Here is a 16,451-nt window from a genome sequence, read left to right as displayed (position 1 = left end):
CTACCTACAAATACCATATTTAATTCTAACTCAGGATTCTTTTTCACGGGATCAGACTCCCATCTGGAGCACAATTCAGGTTCACATTCATAGATGTGCTCCAGCATTTAGGATACCTGAAAAAAAGAAAAATTAAAAACACTGCTCACTCATCCTTGGTGTGTTGTTATCTGACATTGTAAAGTGTCAGGTAATTTATCAGCCATCACTCATCAATTTGTTGGTCTCTTAATTTGGAGTGTATTTCTTCTTTGTTATTCAACTTCAAGGAAAGCCTGAGTTTGGTTCTTGCTCTATAATACTTTTCCAAAATAAATATTTATTGAACTTATCCCTACCACCAAATGTAGTTTCAGATTATCTTTGGCAGTTAAAAATTTGTCTTTTCTAATCTTTGGAGTATAACTTTATGAAGATAGATTAATATAAACATCACTTATATCCATATTCTGGGGGGGAAATAAGATGTTGTGTTTTATTTTTCATGAGTTTTCATTCGCTGAAAGACATTTATGACACTGAGAAAAATGCATTTTATTGGTCCAGTATTTATAGAAGTAAACTTGGGAAAGAACCATCACCAGAGCAGGTTCCAGGATTACTAATGTATAAGGTGCAGTTTGCAATTGTTTGAATTTGTGTATTTTCAGTTCAGTCAGTCACTCAGTCATATCCGGCTCTTTGCCACCCCATGAACCGCAGTATGTCAGGACTCCTATCCATCACCAACTCCCGGAGTCTACCCAAACACATGTCCATTGAGTCAGTGATGCCATCCAGTGATCTCATCCTCTTTCGTTCCCTTCTCCTCCTGCCCTCAATCTTTCCCAGCATCAGGGTGTTTTCAAATGAGTCAGCTCTTCACATCAGGTGGCCAAGTATTGGAGTTTCAGCTTCAACATCAGTCCTTGCAATGAACACCCAGGACTAATCTCCTTTAGGATGACTGGTTGGATCTCCTTGCAGTCCAAGGGACTCTCAAGAGTCTTCTCCAACACCACAGTTTATTTTATTATTTTTTTAAAATTTAATTTAATTTTTTTAATTTTTTAATTTTTTAGTTTTTTTATTTTTTTTAATTTTAAAATCTTTAATTCTTACAGGTGTTCCCAAACATGAACCCCCCCACCTTCCTCCCCATAACATCTCTGTGGGTCATCCCCATGCACCAGCCCCAAGCATGCTGTATCCTGCGTCAGACATAGACTGGCGATTCAATTCTTACATGATAGTATACATGTTAGAATGCCATTCTCCCAAATCATCCCACCCTCTCCCTCTCCCTCTGAGTCCAAAAGTCCATTATACACATCTGTGTCTTTTTTCCCGTCTTGCATACAGGGTCGTCATTGCCATCTTTCTAAATTTCAAACTATAAAACTCCTAGAGGAGAACATAGGCAAAACACTCTCGACATAAATCACAGCAGGATCCTCTATGATCCACCTCCCAGAATTCTGGAAATAAAAGCAAAAATAAACAAATGGGATCTAATTAAAATTAAAAGCTTCTGCACAACAAAGGAAAAATATAAGCAAGGTGAAAAGACAGCCTTCTGAATGGGAGAAAATAATAGCAAATGAAGCAACTGACAAACAACTAATCTCAAAAATATACAAGCAACTTCTGCAGCTCAATTCCAGAAAAATAAACGACCCAATCAAAAAATGGGCCAAAGAACTAAATAGACATTTCTCCAAAGAAGACATACGGATGGCTAACAAACACATGAAAAGATGCTCAACATCACTCATTATAGAGAAATGCAAATCAAAACCACAATGAGGTACCACTTCACACCAGTCAGAATGGTCTGCGATCCAAAAATCTGCAAGCAATAAATGCTGGAGAGGGTGTGGAGAAAAGGGAACCCTCCTACACTGTTGGTGGGAATGCAAACTAGTACAGCCACTATGGAGAACAGTGTGGAGATTCCTTAAAAAATTGCAAATAGAACTTATGACCCAGCAATTGCACTGCTGGGCATACACACCGAGGAAACCAGAATTGAAAGAGACACATGTACCCCAATGTTCATCACAGCACTGTTTATAATAGCAGGACATGGAAACAACCTAGATGTCCATCAGCAGATGAATGGAGAAGTGTGGTACATATACACAATGGAGTATTACTCAGCCGTTAAAAAGAATTCATTTGAATCAGTTCTGATGAGATGGATGAAACTGGAGCCGATTATACAGAGTGAAGTAAGCCAGAAAGAAAAACACCAATACAGTATACTAACACATATATATGGAATTTAGAAAGATGGCAATGACGACCCTGTATGCAAAATACCACAGTTTTAAAAGCATCAATTCTTCAGCACACAGCTTACTTTGTAGTCCAGCTCTCACATCCATACATGACTACTGAAAAACCATAGCCTTGACTAGACAGACCTTTGCTGACAAGTAATGTCTCTGCTTTTTAACATGCTTTCTATGTTGGTCATAACTTTCCTTCCAAGGAGTAAGTGTCTTTTAATTTCATGGTGCAATCACCACCTGCAGTGACTTTGGAGCCTCCCAAAATAAATTCAGTCACTGTTTCCACTGTTTCCCCCACCTATTTGCCATGGAGTGATGGGACTGGATGCCATGATCTTCATTTTCTGAATGTTGAGCTTCAAGCCAACTTTTTCACTCTCCTCTTTCACTTTCATCAAGAGGCTCTTTAGTTCTTCACTTTCTGCCATAAGGGTGGTGTCATCTGCATATCTGAGGTTATTGATATTCCTCCCAGCAATCTTTATTCCAGCTTGTGCTTCTTCTAGCCCAGCATATTTTCATGATGTACTCTGCATATAAGTTAAATAAGCAGGGTGACAATATACAGCCTTGATGTACTCCTTTTCCTGTTTGGAACCAGTCTGTTGTTCCATGCCCAGTTCTAACTGTTGCTTCCTGACCTGCATACAGGTTTCTCAAGGGCAGGTTAAGTGGTCTGATATTCCCATTCTTTCAGAGTTTTCCACAGTTTTATTGTGATCCACACAGTCAAAGGCTTTGGAATAGTCAATAAAACAGAAATAGATGTTTTTCTGGAACTCTCTTGCTTTTTCCATGATCCAGCGGATGTTGGCATTTTGATCTCTGGTTCCTCTGCCTTTTTCTAAAACCAAATGTGCCGTAAGATTTTATCTTCAGAGAAAAACACTTACTGTAAAAATTTTTGAAGTTTTTTTTTTTAGTATACCAACTCCTATGCAAAATGAACATTGGGAAACTTGACTCAACCATAAAGATTGTTTTAACTTTTCTGTTTAAACCTCATTGGGAGAAATAGCTTCATTTTTTGAGAGACTTCCTTAACTAATCCCTCGGTGGAGTTTCTGGAGGCTATCCTGTGGCACGGATGAGGGAGACTGAGATCTTTCTGTCCTGACTTGACCCCACCATCTTTCTCAGTGAACACTCTTTGGAAAGAGCTCTCCACATCACCTGGCTGTACGTGTAAGATACATAAGAAATCTTGAGGACGTCAGAGTTCTAATGTGTAAGAGGCTTGTCTACTTCAGTAACAGTTTGCTTAGGAAAATGTCATTCTTTCTGTATCCACAGGTGCAACTTAAAGACACCTTTGAACATCTTCCTGGTAAAATGAATACTGAATTAGCAGAATCTGGGTTGAACTTAAGTGTTGGACAGAGACAACTGGTGTGCCTTGCTCGACTATTCTCAAGAAAAATCAGATATTGATTATTGACAAAGCCACATCAAATGTGGATCCAAGGTATGGAGCTGAGATCCAGGAAAACTTGAATTTGAATCCTTGAATTCTAAAGGTGGTAAATGGAAAACACATAGTGATGCTTAGAAATGTTTCTAAATGTTCTCTTGGCCTCATGGATATTTCTTAATATTAATTCCAGAAAACAAAGGAAAAACCAAGACATGTTATATAGGGTTAATGTTGTTATAAGACATCCTGAGAGAGCTAGATTCCTAAATCCAGCTCATTATAATCTCAAGCAATTTTGAGGGAAGACTATTTTCCATTTTTGAAAAAACAATACATTTCTAAATAGACTTTTTATACTTAGATTTTTTAGGAACAAGATTATACATTAAGGTATTGATTTTTAAAAAACATTATTAAAAGTATCATGATTTTTTAAGTCAAAAGTCTGCTTTTCCTGTTTTTACTGAACTAAATCAATTTCTTTGATTCTAGAACTGATGAGTTAATACAAAAAAAATTCGTGAGAAATTTGCTCACTGCACTGTGCTAACCATCACACACAGGTTGAGCAATGTCATTGACTGTCAACGGATATCGGTAAGACTCTCATCACTTTAGTTGTTTTCATTTATGTTCAATTTTTCAATGTATCCTTCCTTGTAAAATTTGATAGGAACCTCCAGTAATGTAATTTTCTCTTAGTTTCTCCTCTTTCCTCAAAATTGTTGTTGTTCATTCGCTCAGTCATGTCTGATTGTTCATGACCCCATGGAGTTCAGCATACCAGGCCTCTCTTTGCTTCACTATGTCCCAGTTTGTTCAAACTCATGTCTGTTCAGTCTATGACATTGTCCAACCATCTCATCCTCTGTCATCCCCTTCTCCTCCTGCCTTCAATCTTTCCTAGCATCGGGGTCTTTTCCAATGAGTCTGCCTCTTTGCATCAGGTGGCCAAAGTGTTGGAGCTTCAGCTTCAGCATCAGTCCTTCCAATGGATATTCAGGATTGATCTCCTTTAGGATTGACTGGTTTAATATTCTTTCAGTCCAAGGGACTTCTTCAAGAGTCTTCTCTATCACCACAGTTTGAAAGCATCATTCTTTGGTGCTCAGCCTTCTTTATGGTCAAACTCTCACATCCATACATGACTACTGGAAAAACTGTATAGCTTTGACTAGACAGACCTTGGTTGCCAAAGTAATGTTTCAGCTTTTTAATACACTGTCTAGGTTTGTCATAGCTTTTCTTCCAAGAAGCAATATCTTTTTAAATTTCTTGGCTGCTGTCACTGTCTACAGTGATTTTGGAGCCCAAGAAATAAAGTCTGTCACTGTTTCTATTGTTTCCCCATCTATTTGCCATGAAGTGATGGCACTGGATGCCATGATCTTTGTCTTTTGAATGCTGAGTTATAAGCCAGCTTTTTCACTCTCTTCTTTCACTTTCATCAAAGAGGCTCTTTAGTTCCTCTTTGATTCTGCCATAAGAGTGGTGTCATCTGCATATCTGAGGTTATTGATATTTCTCCCAGAAATCTTGATTCCTGCTTGAGCTTCATCCAGCCCGACATTTAGCATAATGTACTCTGCATATACATTAAATAAGCAGAGTGACAGTATACAACCTTGACGTGCTCCTTTCCCAATTTGAACCTTATTTATATTTCTTGCTTTAGAAATAGACACCCCTATTTTATTGTACTTCCCAGATACTATGTTTTTGCAAATTGAAAGCTTATCATAACCCTGCATCGAGCAAGTCTATGGGCGCCATTTTTCAAACAGTATTTCCTCATTCCAATTCGCTGTCTTACCTTTGGGTAATTCTCATTATATGTCAAACTTTTTCACAATCATAGTTTCTCTGGTGATCTGCACCATCAGTGTTACTGCTCTGACTCACTGAAGTCCCCTCCGTTGGTTAGTATTTTTTATGGCAATGCATTGTTTTTAGGCTAAGGTCTCTACATTGTTTTCTCAGACATAATGCTGTTGCATACTTGATAGGCCAGTGTCATGTAAACATAGCTTCTGTATGTTCTGGGAAACTAGAACATTCATATGACTCACTTTACTGCCATATTCACTTTGTTGAGGTGTGCTGGAACTGCACCCACACTGAGGGATAACTATACCTCGTTCCTTTCTGGAAAACAGGTGACTGTCTATTCTGAAAGCTTTAATGTGGGTAAAAAGACGAGTCAGTCTGCTTCAAAGCCTGATGCTCCAGAGGGCACGTGACCGGCTTCAAGGTGTAGCTGCGGAAGTGTCAGATGCTCATGAAGGGCATAACCGACAGGGTTGTCACCATAAAGTCCTATCATTGCAAGTGATAAGGTGTAATAATTACATTTTATTGCATGTGAATAGTTCTGCAGAAAGATAGATGAATATGTTTTTTTAAATTATATTTTTAATTGAATCTAATCCATAAAAATATTTTTTTGTTAAAAAAAAAGCAATAAATGTGCAAGGTAGAAATAGGAAAATAAAAGAAAATCTCATAAAGGGAAGGTTACAAAATACCCACTACCCAGAAAGTGGCAGTTATATAGTGCTATAATATTATTTGGATAACATTAGAGCCATTTTAATAAATTTGTTTTATTCTACAAAACAGAATATTTCATTACCAGAATTTTTATATATTCTTAAAATTCCCCATGTCATTTATTAATTTTCCACAGCTCAGTTCTTAAAGCTGCCTAAAATTTCATCATAGGATAGAGCATAATTAATCTAAAACTTAGACATCTATATATTTTCCAAATTGTCACTTTTATCAAATATCTTGAAATGATTAGATGGATGTGGTTCTGTTCACTGTAAGTAAATCCAAGAAAGGGCTTTTTTGGGAAACAACTGTGACTTAATTAATAGCTTTGTGTATGTGTCGTCTCTCCTAAAGGATTTAGCCACTTTGATTTATTAAGCACCATTCATGTGTCAGGCTTAGAATTTGATTCCACAAAGAAGTTCTCTCAATATTAAGTTTATTAAACATGATGGAGTCATAATGACAACTAATATAATCTTCCTTACTTTCTCTGTTGCCACAAAACAGTGGAGCAAGACAGACAAATTAGAAATGCTCTTTATCCTAAGACTCACCACTCTCTACACTAGAGGGTTCTTCCTGCACTTTTTGAGAGTAGCTGGGTGCTTGTGACCTGCTTTCTCTGCCTCCAACAGCCCACCTCTTCCCTCCAGTCTGTGCACACTGCCACCTTCATATCACCCGGATTCTCCTGTTGGTGTGAACAAAGGAAGCATGTGACAATCTGCAGTTGCTCTAACAGTGTTATCTGTGGTCAACACTTTCACTGTCCTCAGAGAACTCTGTGGAAATGAATGATGAAGAACCAAAAGCAGAGCTGAGAAACTCAGATCCCACCTTTTCTGTTTATAGTCCATCTTATGGTTTTATATTCTTTGTTTCTTCCTCATCTCAAACCTCTTTTTAGAATTTTTCCCACAGAAGTGAAAATCAGAAATGGTTGTAACATCCCCACCTGACTAAACAGCTCAACCTAACTAGAGTTTTACTTAAATTCTGTTTTTTATCTTAATGGAACTTTTCTTTCATGAACCTACATGCTGTAATTAGAACATTTGAGAAGAGAAAAGCTCCTTCAAAAACACTCCAAGAGATTTCACTCAAGTTTTCAGAGGAAAGATAACTAACACTGAGGTAGAAAGTACAGTTGGGAAGAAGAGATACTTTATGGGGGGTGGCACTTATGTGCAAAGGCAGCAGCTTTGGGAGAGTGGCTGTGGAGGTCACCCTGACCCAGCGTTCATCCCTCCCCAGTGAGAAGAATGATTTACTATTTCAAGACCCAGGACAGGATTTTGAGTTAATACTCACCACATTGTCCAGTCACTGAGAAAATCACAGGCACCCATTTTCCCAATGAGGACCCACCTTCCAGGGTTGGACAGCTGTCCCGTGTCATCACCAGGCAGCCAGAGACAAATCTGACACTCAGATCTCCCCCTCCCCACTCTGCTTGTTGCACAGTGGGAACTCTCTCCATTGATGTCATCATTTCCAGCATCTTTCTTATCAGGCTTCTCCTCCATCCTCTCTTGGGCACCCCCACCTCTTGGTGCACTGACCCACCTCTCCCTGCATTCTTCTTTATCACTGATGACATCTTGCCAGTGAAAAGGATCAAATTGTCTTGCAGTGGGTCCATTTCATTTTTATTTCTAGGACAGCTGTCTGGAATATTTGCACATAAACAGGCTTCATAAACACATCTTCATTGAGCTTATGTAACTGACTTACTCATCCAACATAATGTAATTTTTACTTAACCTACTAGAGCTTGATAAGCAGTTCAGGGTTGGGGTTCCTGGAGAGATCTTAGGATTTGGGGGTTGTTATCATACCAATTTGAATATGTGGTTTCAGTTCAGTTCAGTCGCTCAGTCGTGTCCAACTCTCTGCGACCCCATGAATCGCAGCACGCCAGGCCTCCCTGTCCATCACCATCTTCCGGAGTTCACTCAGACTCATGTTCATCGAGTCCGTGATGCCATCCAGCCATCTTATCCTCAGTCGTCCCCTTCTTCTCCTGCCCCCAATCCCTCCCAGCATCAAAGTCTTTTCCAACGAGTCAAGTCTTTGCATGAGGTGGCCAAAGTACTGGAGTTTCAGCTTTAGCATCAGTCCTCCCAATGAACACCCAGGACTGATCTCCTTCAGAATGGACTGGTTGGATCTCTTTGCAGTCCAAGGGACTCTCAAGAGTCTTCTCCAACACCACAGTTCAAAAGCATCAATTCTTCGGTGCTCAGCCTTCTTCACAGTCTAACTCTCATGTCCATACATGACTACTGGAAAAACCATAGCCTTGATTAGACGGACTTTAGTTGGCAAAGTAATGTCTCTGCTTTTGAATATACTATCTAGGTTGCTTATAACCTTTCTTCCAAGGAGTAAGCATCTTTTAATTTCATGGCTGTAATCACCATCTGCAGTGATTTTGGAGCCCCCCAAAATAAATTCTGACACTGTTTCCACTGTTTCCCCATCTATTTCCCATGAAGTGATGGGACCAGATGCCATGATCTTCATTTTCTGAATGTTGAGCTTTAAGCCAACTTTTTCACTCTCCACTTTCACTTTCATCAAGAGGCTTTTGAGTTCCTCTTCACTTTCTGCCGTAAGGGTGGTGTCATCTGCATATCTGAGGTTATTGATATTTCTCCCGGCAATCTTGATTCCAGCTTGTGTTTCTTCCAGTCCAGCGTAGTTAATAGTTTATCTTGGATTATGAGAAGAGTTGGGGACCTAAAGGGAGATTGTAGGAGCTTTTTCTTATAAGGGATGTTAAAAATCCAAAATTATACCTATTTTCCTGTACATAATGAGAATTTGGATTTGTTTTATGTTTATTTGTTCTGAAATATCTAGAGTCTTTTACCAAACCAGTAAATGTAAAGGCTAAGTTGGTAAAATTGTATTTCTGGCCTTTTTTTGTCTGTGTCCCATCTCAGCTCTTGTAGCCCCTACATGAGCCTTGGCTTTTAAGTTTGATTATGTTTCATTTGTTTTTGCTTTTATTTCTTTTGCTTTGGGAGACTAATCTAAAAAAAAATATTGCAAAAGACTCTGTCAAAGAGTCTTTTGCCTTTGTTTTCATTTAGTTTTATAGTTCCCAGCCTTATATTCGATTTTGAAGCCATTTTGAGTTTATTTTTGTGCATGATGTGAGGGAGTGTCTAATTTCATATATTTTCAGGTGTTCAGCTTTCCCAGTACTATTTACCATAGAAACTGTCTTTTCTCCAATTCTTGCATACTGTTTCATAGATTAATTAATGTAGATGTGTGGAGACCAGTGTTTTAAAACTGCAGTTTTTCTTCTTCAACATCAGGAGTGGTAGTTATGTTCTGTTATGCTATGCTTAAGTAGAATTTCACATTTGAGACATCTAAATTGACATGCCAAGTTACAGGGCTTCCCTAGTGGCTCAGATGGTAAAGATTCCACCTGCAATTCAGGAGACTTGAGTTTAATCCCTGAGTCAGGAAGATCCCCTGGAGAAGGAGATGGCTACCCACTCCAGTATTCTTACCTGGAGAATTCCATGGACAGAGGAGCCTGGTGGACTACAGTCCCATGGGGTCATAGAGAGTCAGACATGACTGAGCAACTTTCACTGAACGTTTAAATTATTATGCAGATGTGAAAGTGAAAGTTGCTCAGTCATGTCTGACTCTTTATGATCCCATGGACTGTAGTCCACCAGACTCCTCTGTCCATATGATTTTCCAGGCAAGAATACTAGAATGGATTGCCATGCCTTTCTCCAGGGGATCTTCCCAACCCAGGTTTCGAACCTGTGTCTCTTGTGTCTCCTGCATTGCAGGCAGATTCTTTACCCACTTTACCTTGGAAGCCCATTAAGTGTATGAAACAGATTTGATTTTCTCGGACTCTTTTGAGAAAGTTGCCCTTAGCAGTGATTCACAGTACTAAACAAATGATTAACAGGAAAATGGCCTTTATGAGACTAGTAAATGTTTCCAATTAAATGCAAAGGATTAAATTTACTGTAGTACCTATATGTTGAAAAACAACCTGTGTGTTGTTTAGAGTTCCTGCATATTCTGTTCTTTAAAAAAAAAAAAAAAAAACCCTTTTATTTATTTATTTATTTTAGGCTGTGCTGGGTCTTCCTTGCTACACAGACTTTTCTCTAGTTGCAGCGAGTAGGGGCCAGTCTTCATTGCCATGTGCAGACTTCTCATTGCATGAGCTCTCTTGGTACAGAGCATGGGCTCTAGGCATGTAGCCTTAATAGCTGAGGCTCCTGGGCTCTAGACCACAGGCTCTGTAGTTACGGCACATGGGCTTAGTTGCTCTGTGGCATCTGTGAGCTTTCTGGATCAGGGATGGAACACAAGATTCCTGCATTAGTAGGCAGATTCTTTAATCGCTGAGCCACCAGGGAAGCCCATCCAGCATATTCTCTTAATATGCATTTATTTCAAATATGACCTAAATGAAGAATTAAATACTACTGAACATCAGAACTGTTTTTATAATTATATCACTTGGGCCAATTGTTTCAGACACTTTTTCCCCATCTAGAACTATTAATCAAAGTCACTAATAAGTAGAAAGGCAGAGTGAAGGACCCCTTCCTTTCCCTTTCAGTTTGCATTTAGCAGACTTATTAATGAGCAATAAAAGGGGTGAAAGGAAAGCAACTGAAGAAAGAGGCCCCTTGTGCTTTGTAGGCCATGATCACTGGAATTTGGAGCTCAATTTCTTACTTGCTTCTTTAGTCTTATCCAAAGAGAAAACTGGATTTCTAGAGATTTCTTCTGTACAGAGCAGTTTTGCAAAAGCTGCTTATGTACCAGCTCCTTTTGCCAGGCTTTCTCTCTCAGAAAAATAAACTGTAACCACATCCAGCTTCAAGAAGCATCTCAATCCCTTGGACAAGGATTCTGTTCCTCTTAGAAGCTGGCATAATCCAAGATCCTTAAGAAATCCTGGAAGCCTTTACGTTTTTCCCCAAATATTGCTCAGATTCTCAAATCGACCATTAATTTGTTGTCAGAGCACTGCTCTCTGGTTTGTATGATACCAACCTACTTTTTAGGTAAATGGAGTTTGGTTTTCTTGAATGAAGATATTTGCCAACTCTGTGTATCTGAATAAATTATCTCAAAACTCAGTCTGAGAGCTAAAAGTGCTAATGATAAAACCCCAAATGCCCTGAACATAAAATAAGATGCTATAGAGTACTAGTAGTCATAGTCTAAAGCTTCTATTTTCTTTCTTTCCTGTAACATTATGATATTAAAACGTCAGGTTAGGCCTTTGTCTGCCTAGTAAAACAAATTAATCAAACTATTAAAACATCAGCCAGCTCTACCACCCAAATAGATATTCTCTGTTTCCCTATCCTGACACTTTTTGAAATATTGTCTGATTTATATGTTACTGGGAGACATTATGTACTAATGGGTTTCTTTTTGCTGTTTACAGGTTTTGGATTCAGGGACACGGAAAGAAACTGGTCAGCCAAATGATTTGCTGCAGAATAGAAACAGTCTATTTTACAAAATGGTGCAACAACTGGGCAAAGAGGAAGTAGCTGTCCTCACTGAAAGGGCAAAATAGGACAGGGAGTTGTCATTAAAGTTTGTCTCCAGGTTCTCTCTTCACAAGATCTCCTCTATCAGGGGTCTGATAACTAGCACTCTGTGCCCTTATAAGCCTCCAGAGACTAAGCTTCATGACTAGGTCTTAACAGCACATGCCGGGTTAAGAGCAAGTCTGCTGAGAATCTGCAGCAGTGGTGGGGGTGGGGTCAGGATGTGTGCACCCTTCTGTCTGCACACACATGTGCCTGTGACAGAGATTTCAGATTGGACTTCCACACTTCTGGACTCTGCGTTCAGATTCTCATAGAGGACAGAACACTCTCATTTTGCAGACCCTTTACATTCATTCTGATTCATTCAGTTCAGTTCAGTCACTCAGTCGTGTCTGACTCTTTGCGACCCCATGAATCGCAGCACGCCAGGCCTCCCTGTCCATCACCAACTCCCAGAGTTCACTCAGACTCACATCCATCGAGTCAGTGATGCCATCCAGCCATCTCATCCTCTGTCATCCCCTTCTCCTCCTGCCCCCAATCCCTCCCAGCATCAGAGTCTTTTCCAATGAGTCAACTCTTCACATGAGGTGGCCAGAGTACTGGAGTTTCAGCTTCAGCATCATTCCTTCCAAAGAAATCCCAGGGCTGATCTCCTTCAGAATGGACTGGTTGGATCTCCTTGCAGTCCAAGGGACTCTCAAGAGTCTTCTTCAACACCACAGTTCAAAAGCATCAATTCTTCGGTGCTCAGCCTTCTTCACAGTCCAACTCTCACATCCATACATGACCACAGGAAAAACCATAGCCTTGACTAGACAGACCTTAGTCGGCAAAGTAATGTCTCTGCTTTTGAATATGCTATCTAGGTTGGTCATAACTTTTCTTTCAAGGAGTAAGCGTCTTTTAATTTCATGGCTGCAATCACCATCTGCAGTGATTCTGGAGCCCCCCAAAATAAATTCTGACACTGTTTCCACTGTTTCCCCATCTATTTCCCATGAAGTGATGGGACCAGATGCCATGATCTTCATTTTCTGAATGTTGAGCTTTAAGCCAATTTTTTCACTCTCCACTTTCACTTTCATCAAGAGGCTTTTTAGTTCCTCTTCACTTTCATTCTGATTGGTGCTCAGCATATTTGTAATGCAAGTTCTGTCAAGGAATATCCAGGAAATTTGAGAGTTCAGGGGATAATTTTTGAAATATTTTGATTCTAGGAAGATCCTCCAGAGAAAGGTGTAGGTCTCTTCTGTTTTCCAATCTGTAAAGAAAACGTCTACATGATACTGTCAGCTTCTCCCTAATTCTTTGTTGTTTAGACTTAGGTGTATTTGCCACTCACCACCCCCAGGCTTCCTCTACCTTCTAGAAAATGAAATTGTCATCAGGACAAATCAGGAACTCACAATACCTTCACACTGTAGTCTGAATGGTGCCTGAAGGTTTACAGAGCATTTTCTCATAGAGGAGGTGTGTAAGGCACTAAGCACTGTGCATGGTGTGAGGAAGGTGCTTGATGGGTAACACTCAGGTCATGTGACATCTTCCAAACAAAGGTGAGATGGTATCTGAGGTCTAGTTTAGGAGACTTAGCCATTGTCATACAGCCATCTGTAAGTTTTTCTGGAAGAAGGTGGGAGTGGGAATAGGGTTGATGGGAGGATGGAGGGAAGGAAGGTCTGGTGTTCTTGACCCTTGACATTCAGTATTTGGGGTGGGATGAGGCTTCCAGCTGCCTGTGGTGAGGCTTTCCCATAGAAAATTTATCTCTGAGTGTAAAATTATGGGTATGTTTTCTATTCTTCATACTTCTGTGCATTTCCCAGATTTTCACTTGTAAGTAGAATAAGATTACTAGTGTAGTATTTTAAATGTCTTAAAGAAAACATGTCCCAGTATCTTAAGTACTACTATATGAAACATTTATCTAAATTGTGGCCTTAATTCATCACTGTCTCATCTCAGCCCTCCTTAGAAATGAGGAAATGCAGAGCAGTACCTTCCATTGCTCATAGTATAGGAGACTTCCTGGGTTGCAGAGCTGGCTGAAGAGGTGGCAGAATTAGAGTTAGTACTTAGGTTTAGGGACAAGGAAGTCTGTGTTCTGAACATCTGCAAAGTACTTATATTATATGCAAGTACAGAGTGTGTTAGTTGTCAAGTCATGTTTAACTCTGCAACACCATTGTCTGTAGCTTGCTAGTCTCCTCTGTCCATGGAGTTTTGCAAGCAAGAACACTGGAGTGGGTTGCCATTCCCTTCTCTAGGGAATCTTCCCAACCCAGGGGTCGAACTCCAGTCTCCTACAAATACTTTACCATCTGAGCCATATATCACCCTATACATATATTTTTAATGCCTAAAATTCACAGAGCACTTTCATTAATTTGAGTGTCTGCCAGTCATTGAAGACTTGATAAGCATTTGTCATTTTTTGTGTGTGACCAAATCACAAAACACCCAGGAATCAAACTCTCTTGGTCTTTCCACCTTAGGCATCTCACATCAGAAAGAGTTGTACCCACCTGTGTCAAAGTCTTCATTTAAACACTATGCTATCATTATGTATTATCAAGACATTGAGTAATGAGAAGTAGATCATAGAATTTCTGATAGGTCCAGATAACATAAGATGGCAGGTTTCAACAACCTCACTTTACAGGTGATGAAACTAAGGCCCCTTAGAAGGAAGGTGGCCCTATGTATATAATTGGTGTTAAGTTAGTTTGCAGCAGATACAGAATTAGACATCTTTAAGTAAATGTTTTAAATCAAGTGTAACATATATATAATAACAGACATGGGTCATAGAATTAGAAATCTTGTGCTTCCTGGTCTAGTAATCCTGCAGCTACTCTAACAACATTCAGGGTAAGTTACATTTGTGTAGTTCTTCATAATTTATTTTACATTGTTCTCACATGTATGATTTCATGTAATCTCATGATGGTCCATTTCTATCCATGTGATGGATGAGGAGAGGGGGTCCAGGGTTCACCTAAGGTCACAAAGCTGGTCCAGGGAGCACAGAGGGGCAGTCAAGGGCGAGGCTAAGAGCCACCCTATGTACTGTGTTCTGTGTCAAGTCTGAGAACACTGCTTCTTTCATGTGGTAGCCAAGATGGGGCCATCACCCAAGTTCCCTGAGTGGCAGAACCTCACTCTTGAGTTGCAGTCCTGCCACTGGGTCAGGTCACCTCTACAGAAAAAAAAAATGCATTTCATGATCCTCATCCCAGTTGGTCATTATTTCTGCATACTCTGCATCCTATTAAGTAAGCTGTCAGATTATCAGGTTTTTGGATGTGCAAGCATCAGATACCCATGCATTGTTCAGAGCTATAACACCAGGATCATTAGCCTAAGTCAACAAAATTTTCACTCTAATAGCATAGAAGTCATTCATCTGAAAAGAAAACTCAACAGCTGAGAAAAGGTGCTTCCAAGTCACATTTTTTTAAATAGTTCAGGTGAATCACTGAATCACTGTCTGATTGACCCTTTTAGATGGTCCATGAAATAGAGAAATTACCTTTCAGATACACAAAGCTGAAGGGGCATTAGTTTGCTAGGACTGCCATACAAAGTACCACAGAGTAGATGACTTAAGCAACAAAAACTTATTCTCTCACAGCCCTGGAGGCTGGAAGTCTGAGGTCAAGGTGTCAGTAGGGTTGGTTTCCTCTGAGGTCTCTCTCCTTGGCTTGGAGATGCCATCTTCCCTGTGTGTCATCACATGGCCTTCCCTCTGTTTGTACCTATGTCCTGATCTTCTCTTCTTGTAAGAACTCCAGTCTATTAGATTAGGACCCACCTGTTTGACTTCATTTTAACTTTTTTGCCTTTTTAAAGGGCCTGTCTCCAAATGCAGTCACATTCTGAGGTACTGGCAGGTTTAGGACTTCAACATGTAAAATTGGAGGGGACGCAATTCAACTCAAACAAAGAATAAATGCCTGTCATTCATTCTGTTCTGTGATTAAGCAGACCTGGTTGAGGTTTTTGAAGTTTCTTTGTTCCTGGTGTGTAACAAAGGTGTTACTTAGCCTATTCATGAAATCACTTAATACAGCCCAGAAGTTACAAAATCCTAATATCCTAGTTCTAGGCACCTGGACCAGTTTGAATCAGTGGAGGAGGCATTTAGCATCCATGTGGCCTTGTGTCCCCCAAGGCCTCTGAGCCTCAGGTCCTCACCTGTGTGTAGAGCAGGGATTACAGCTCTGCCAGTTTCTTCAGACTCATTACAGGGATCAGATGAGAGAGCAGATGCTTAAATGCTTTGAGACTATAGAGTGTTTTACAGTATAAAAGTGGGATCATTTTTCCAACCTGCAGAATGGGAGAAAATAATAGCAAATGAAACAACTGACAAAGGGTTAATTTCCAAAATATACAAGCTGCCCATGCAAGGCTTCCCTAGTGACTCAGATGGTAAAGAATCTGCCTGTAATGAGGGAGAACCCTGAAATGTGCCATATCCAGGTTCAATCCCTGGTTCAGAAAGATCTTCTGGAGTAGGAAATGGCAACCCACTTCAGTATTCTTGCCTAGAGATTCCCATGGACAGAGGAGCCTGGTGGGCTACAGTCCATGGGATTGCAAAGAGTTGGATACAGCTGAGATGCTAACACTACC

General features: G+C 39.9%; 1 protein-coding gene across 2 annotated transcripts in view; it reads left to right on the top strand.

Annotated features, from left to right (window-relative positions):
• Positions 1 to 11,834, top strand: part of LOC102179751 (multidrug resistance-associated protein 4-like) — a 607,813-nt gene extending 595,979 nt beyond the window's left edge. For both annotated transcript variants that reach the window (XM_018056446.1, XM_018056445.1), the window contains one exon: positions 11,699 to 11,834. In XM_018056446.1, coding sequence (XP_017911935.1) covers positions 11,699 to 11,833 — 135 coding nt within the window. In that variant the 3' untranslated portion in view covers position 11,834. The remainder of the gene's footprint in view (positions 1 to 11,698) is intronic.

The sequence above is a fragment of the Capra hircus genome, chromosome 12 (genome assembly GCF_001704415.2).
Source record: "Capra hircus breed San Clemente chromosome 12, ASM170441v1, whole genome shotgun sequence".
Taxonomy (NCBI): Eukaryota; Metazoa; Chordata; class Mammalia; order Artiodactyla; family Bovidae; genus Capra; species Capra hircus.
This window is presented reverse-complemented; position numbering and strand designations above follow the sequence as displayed.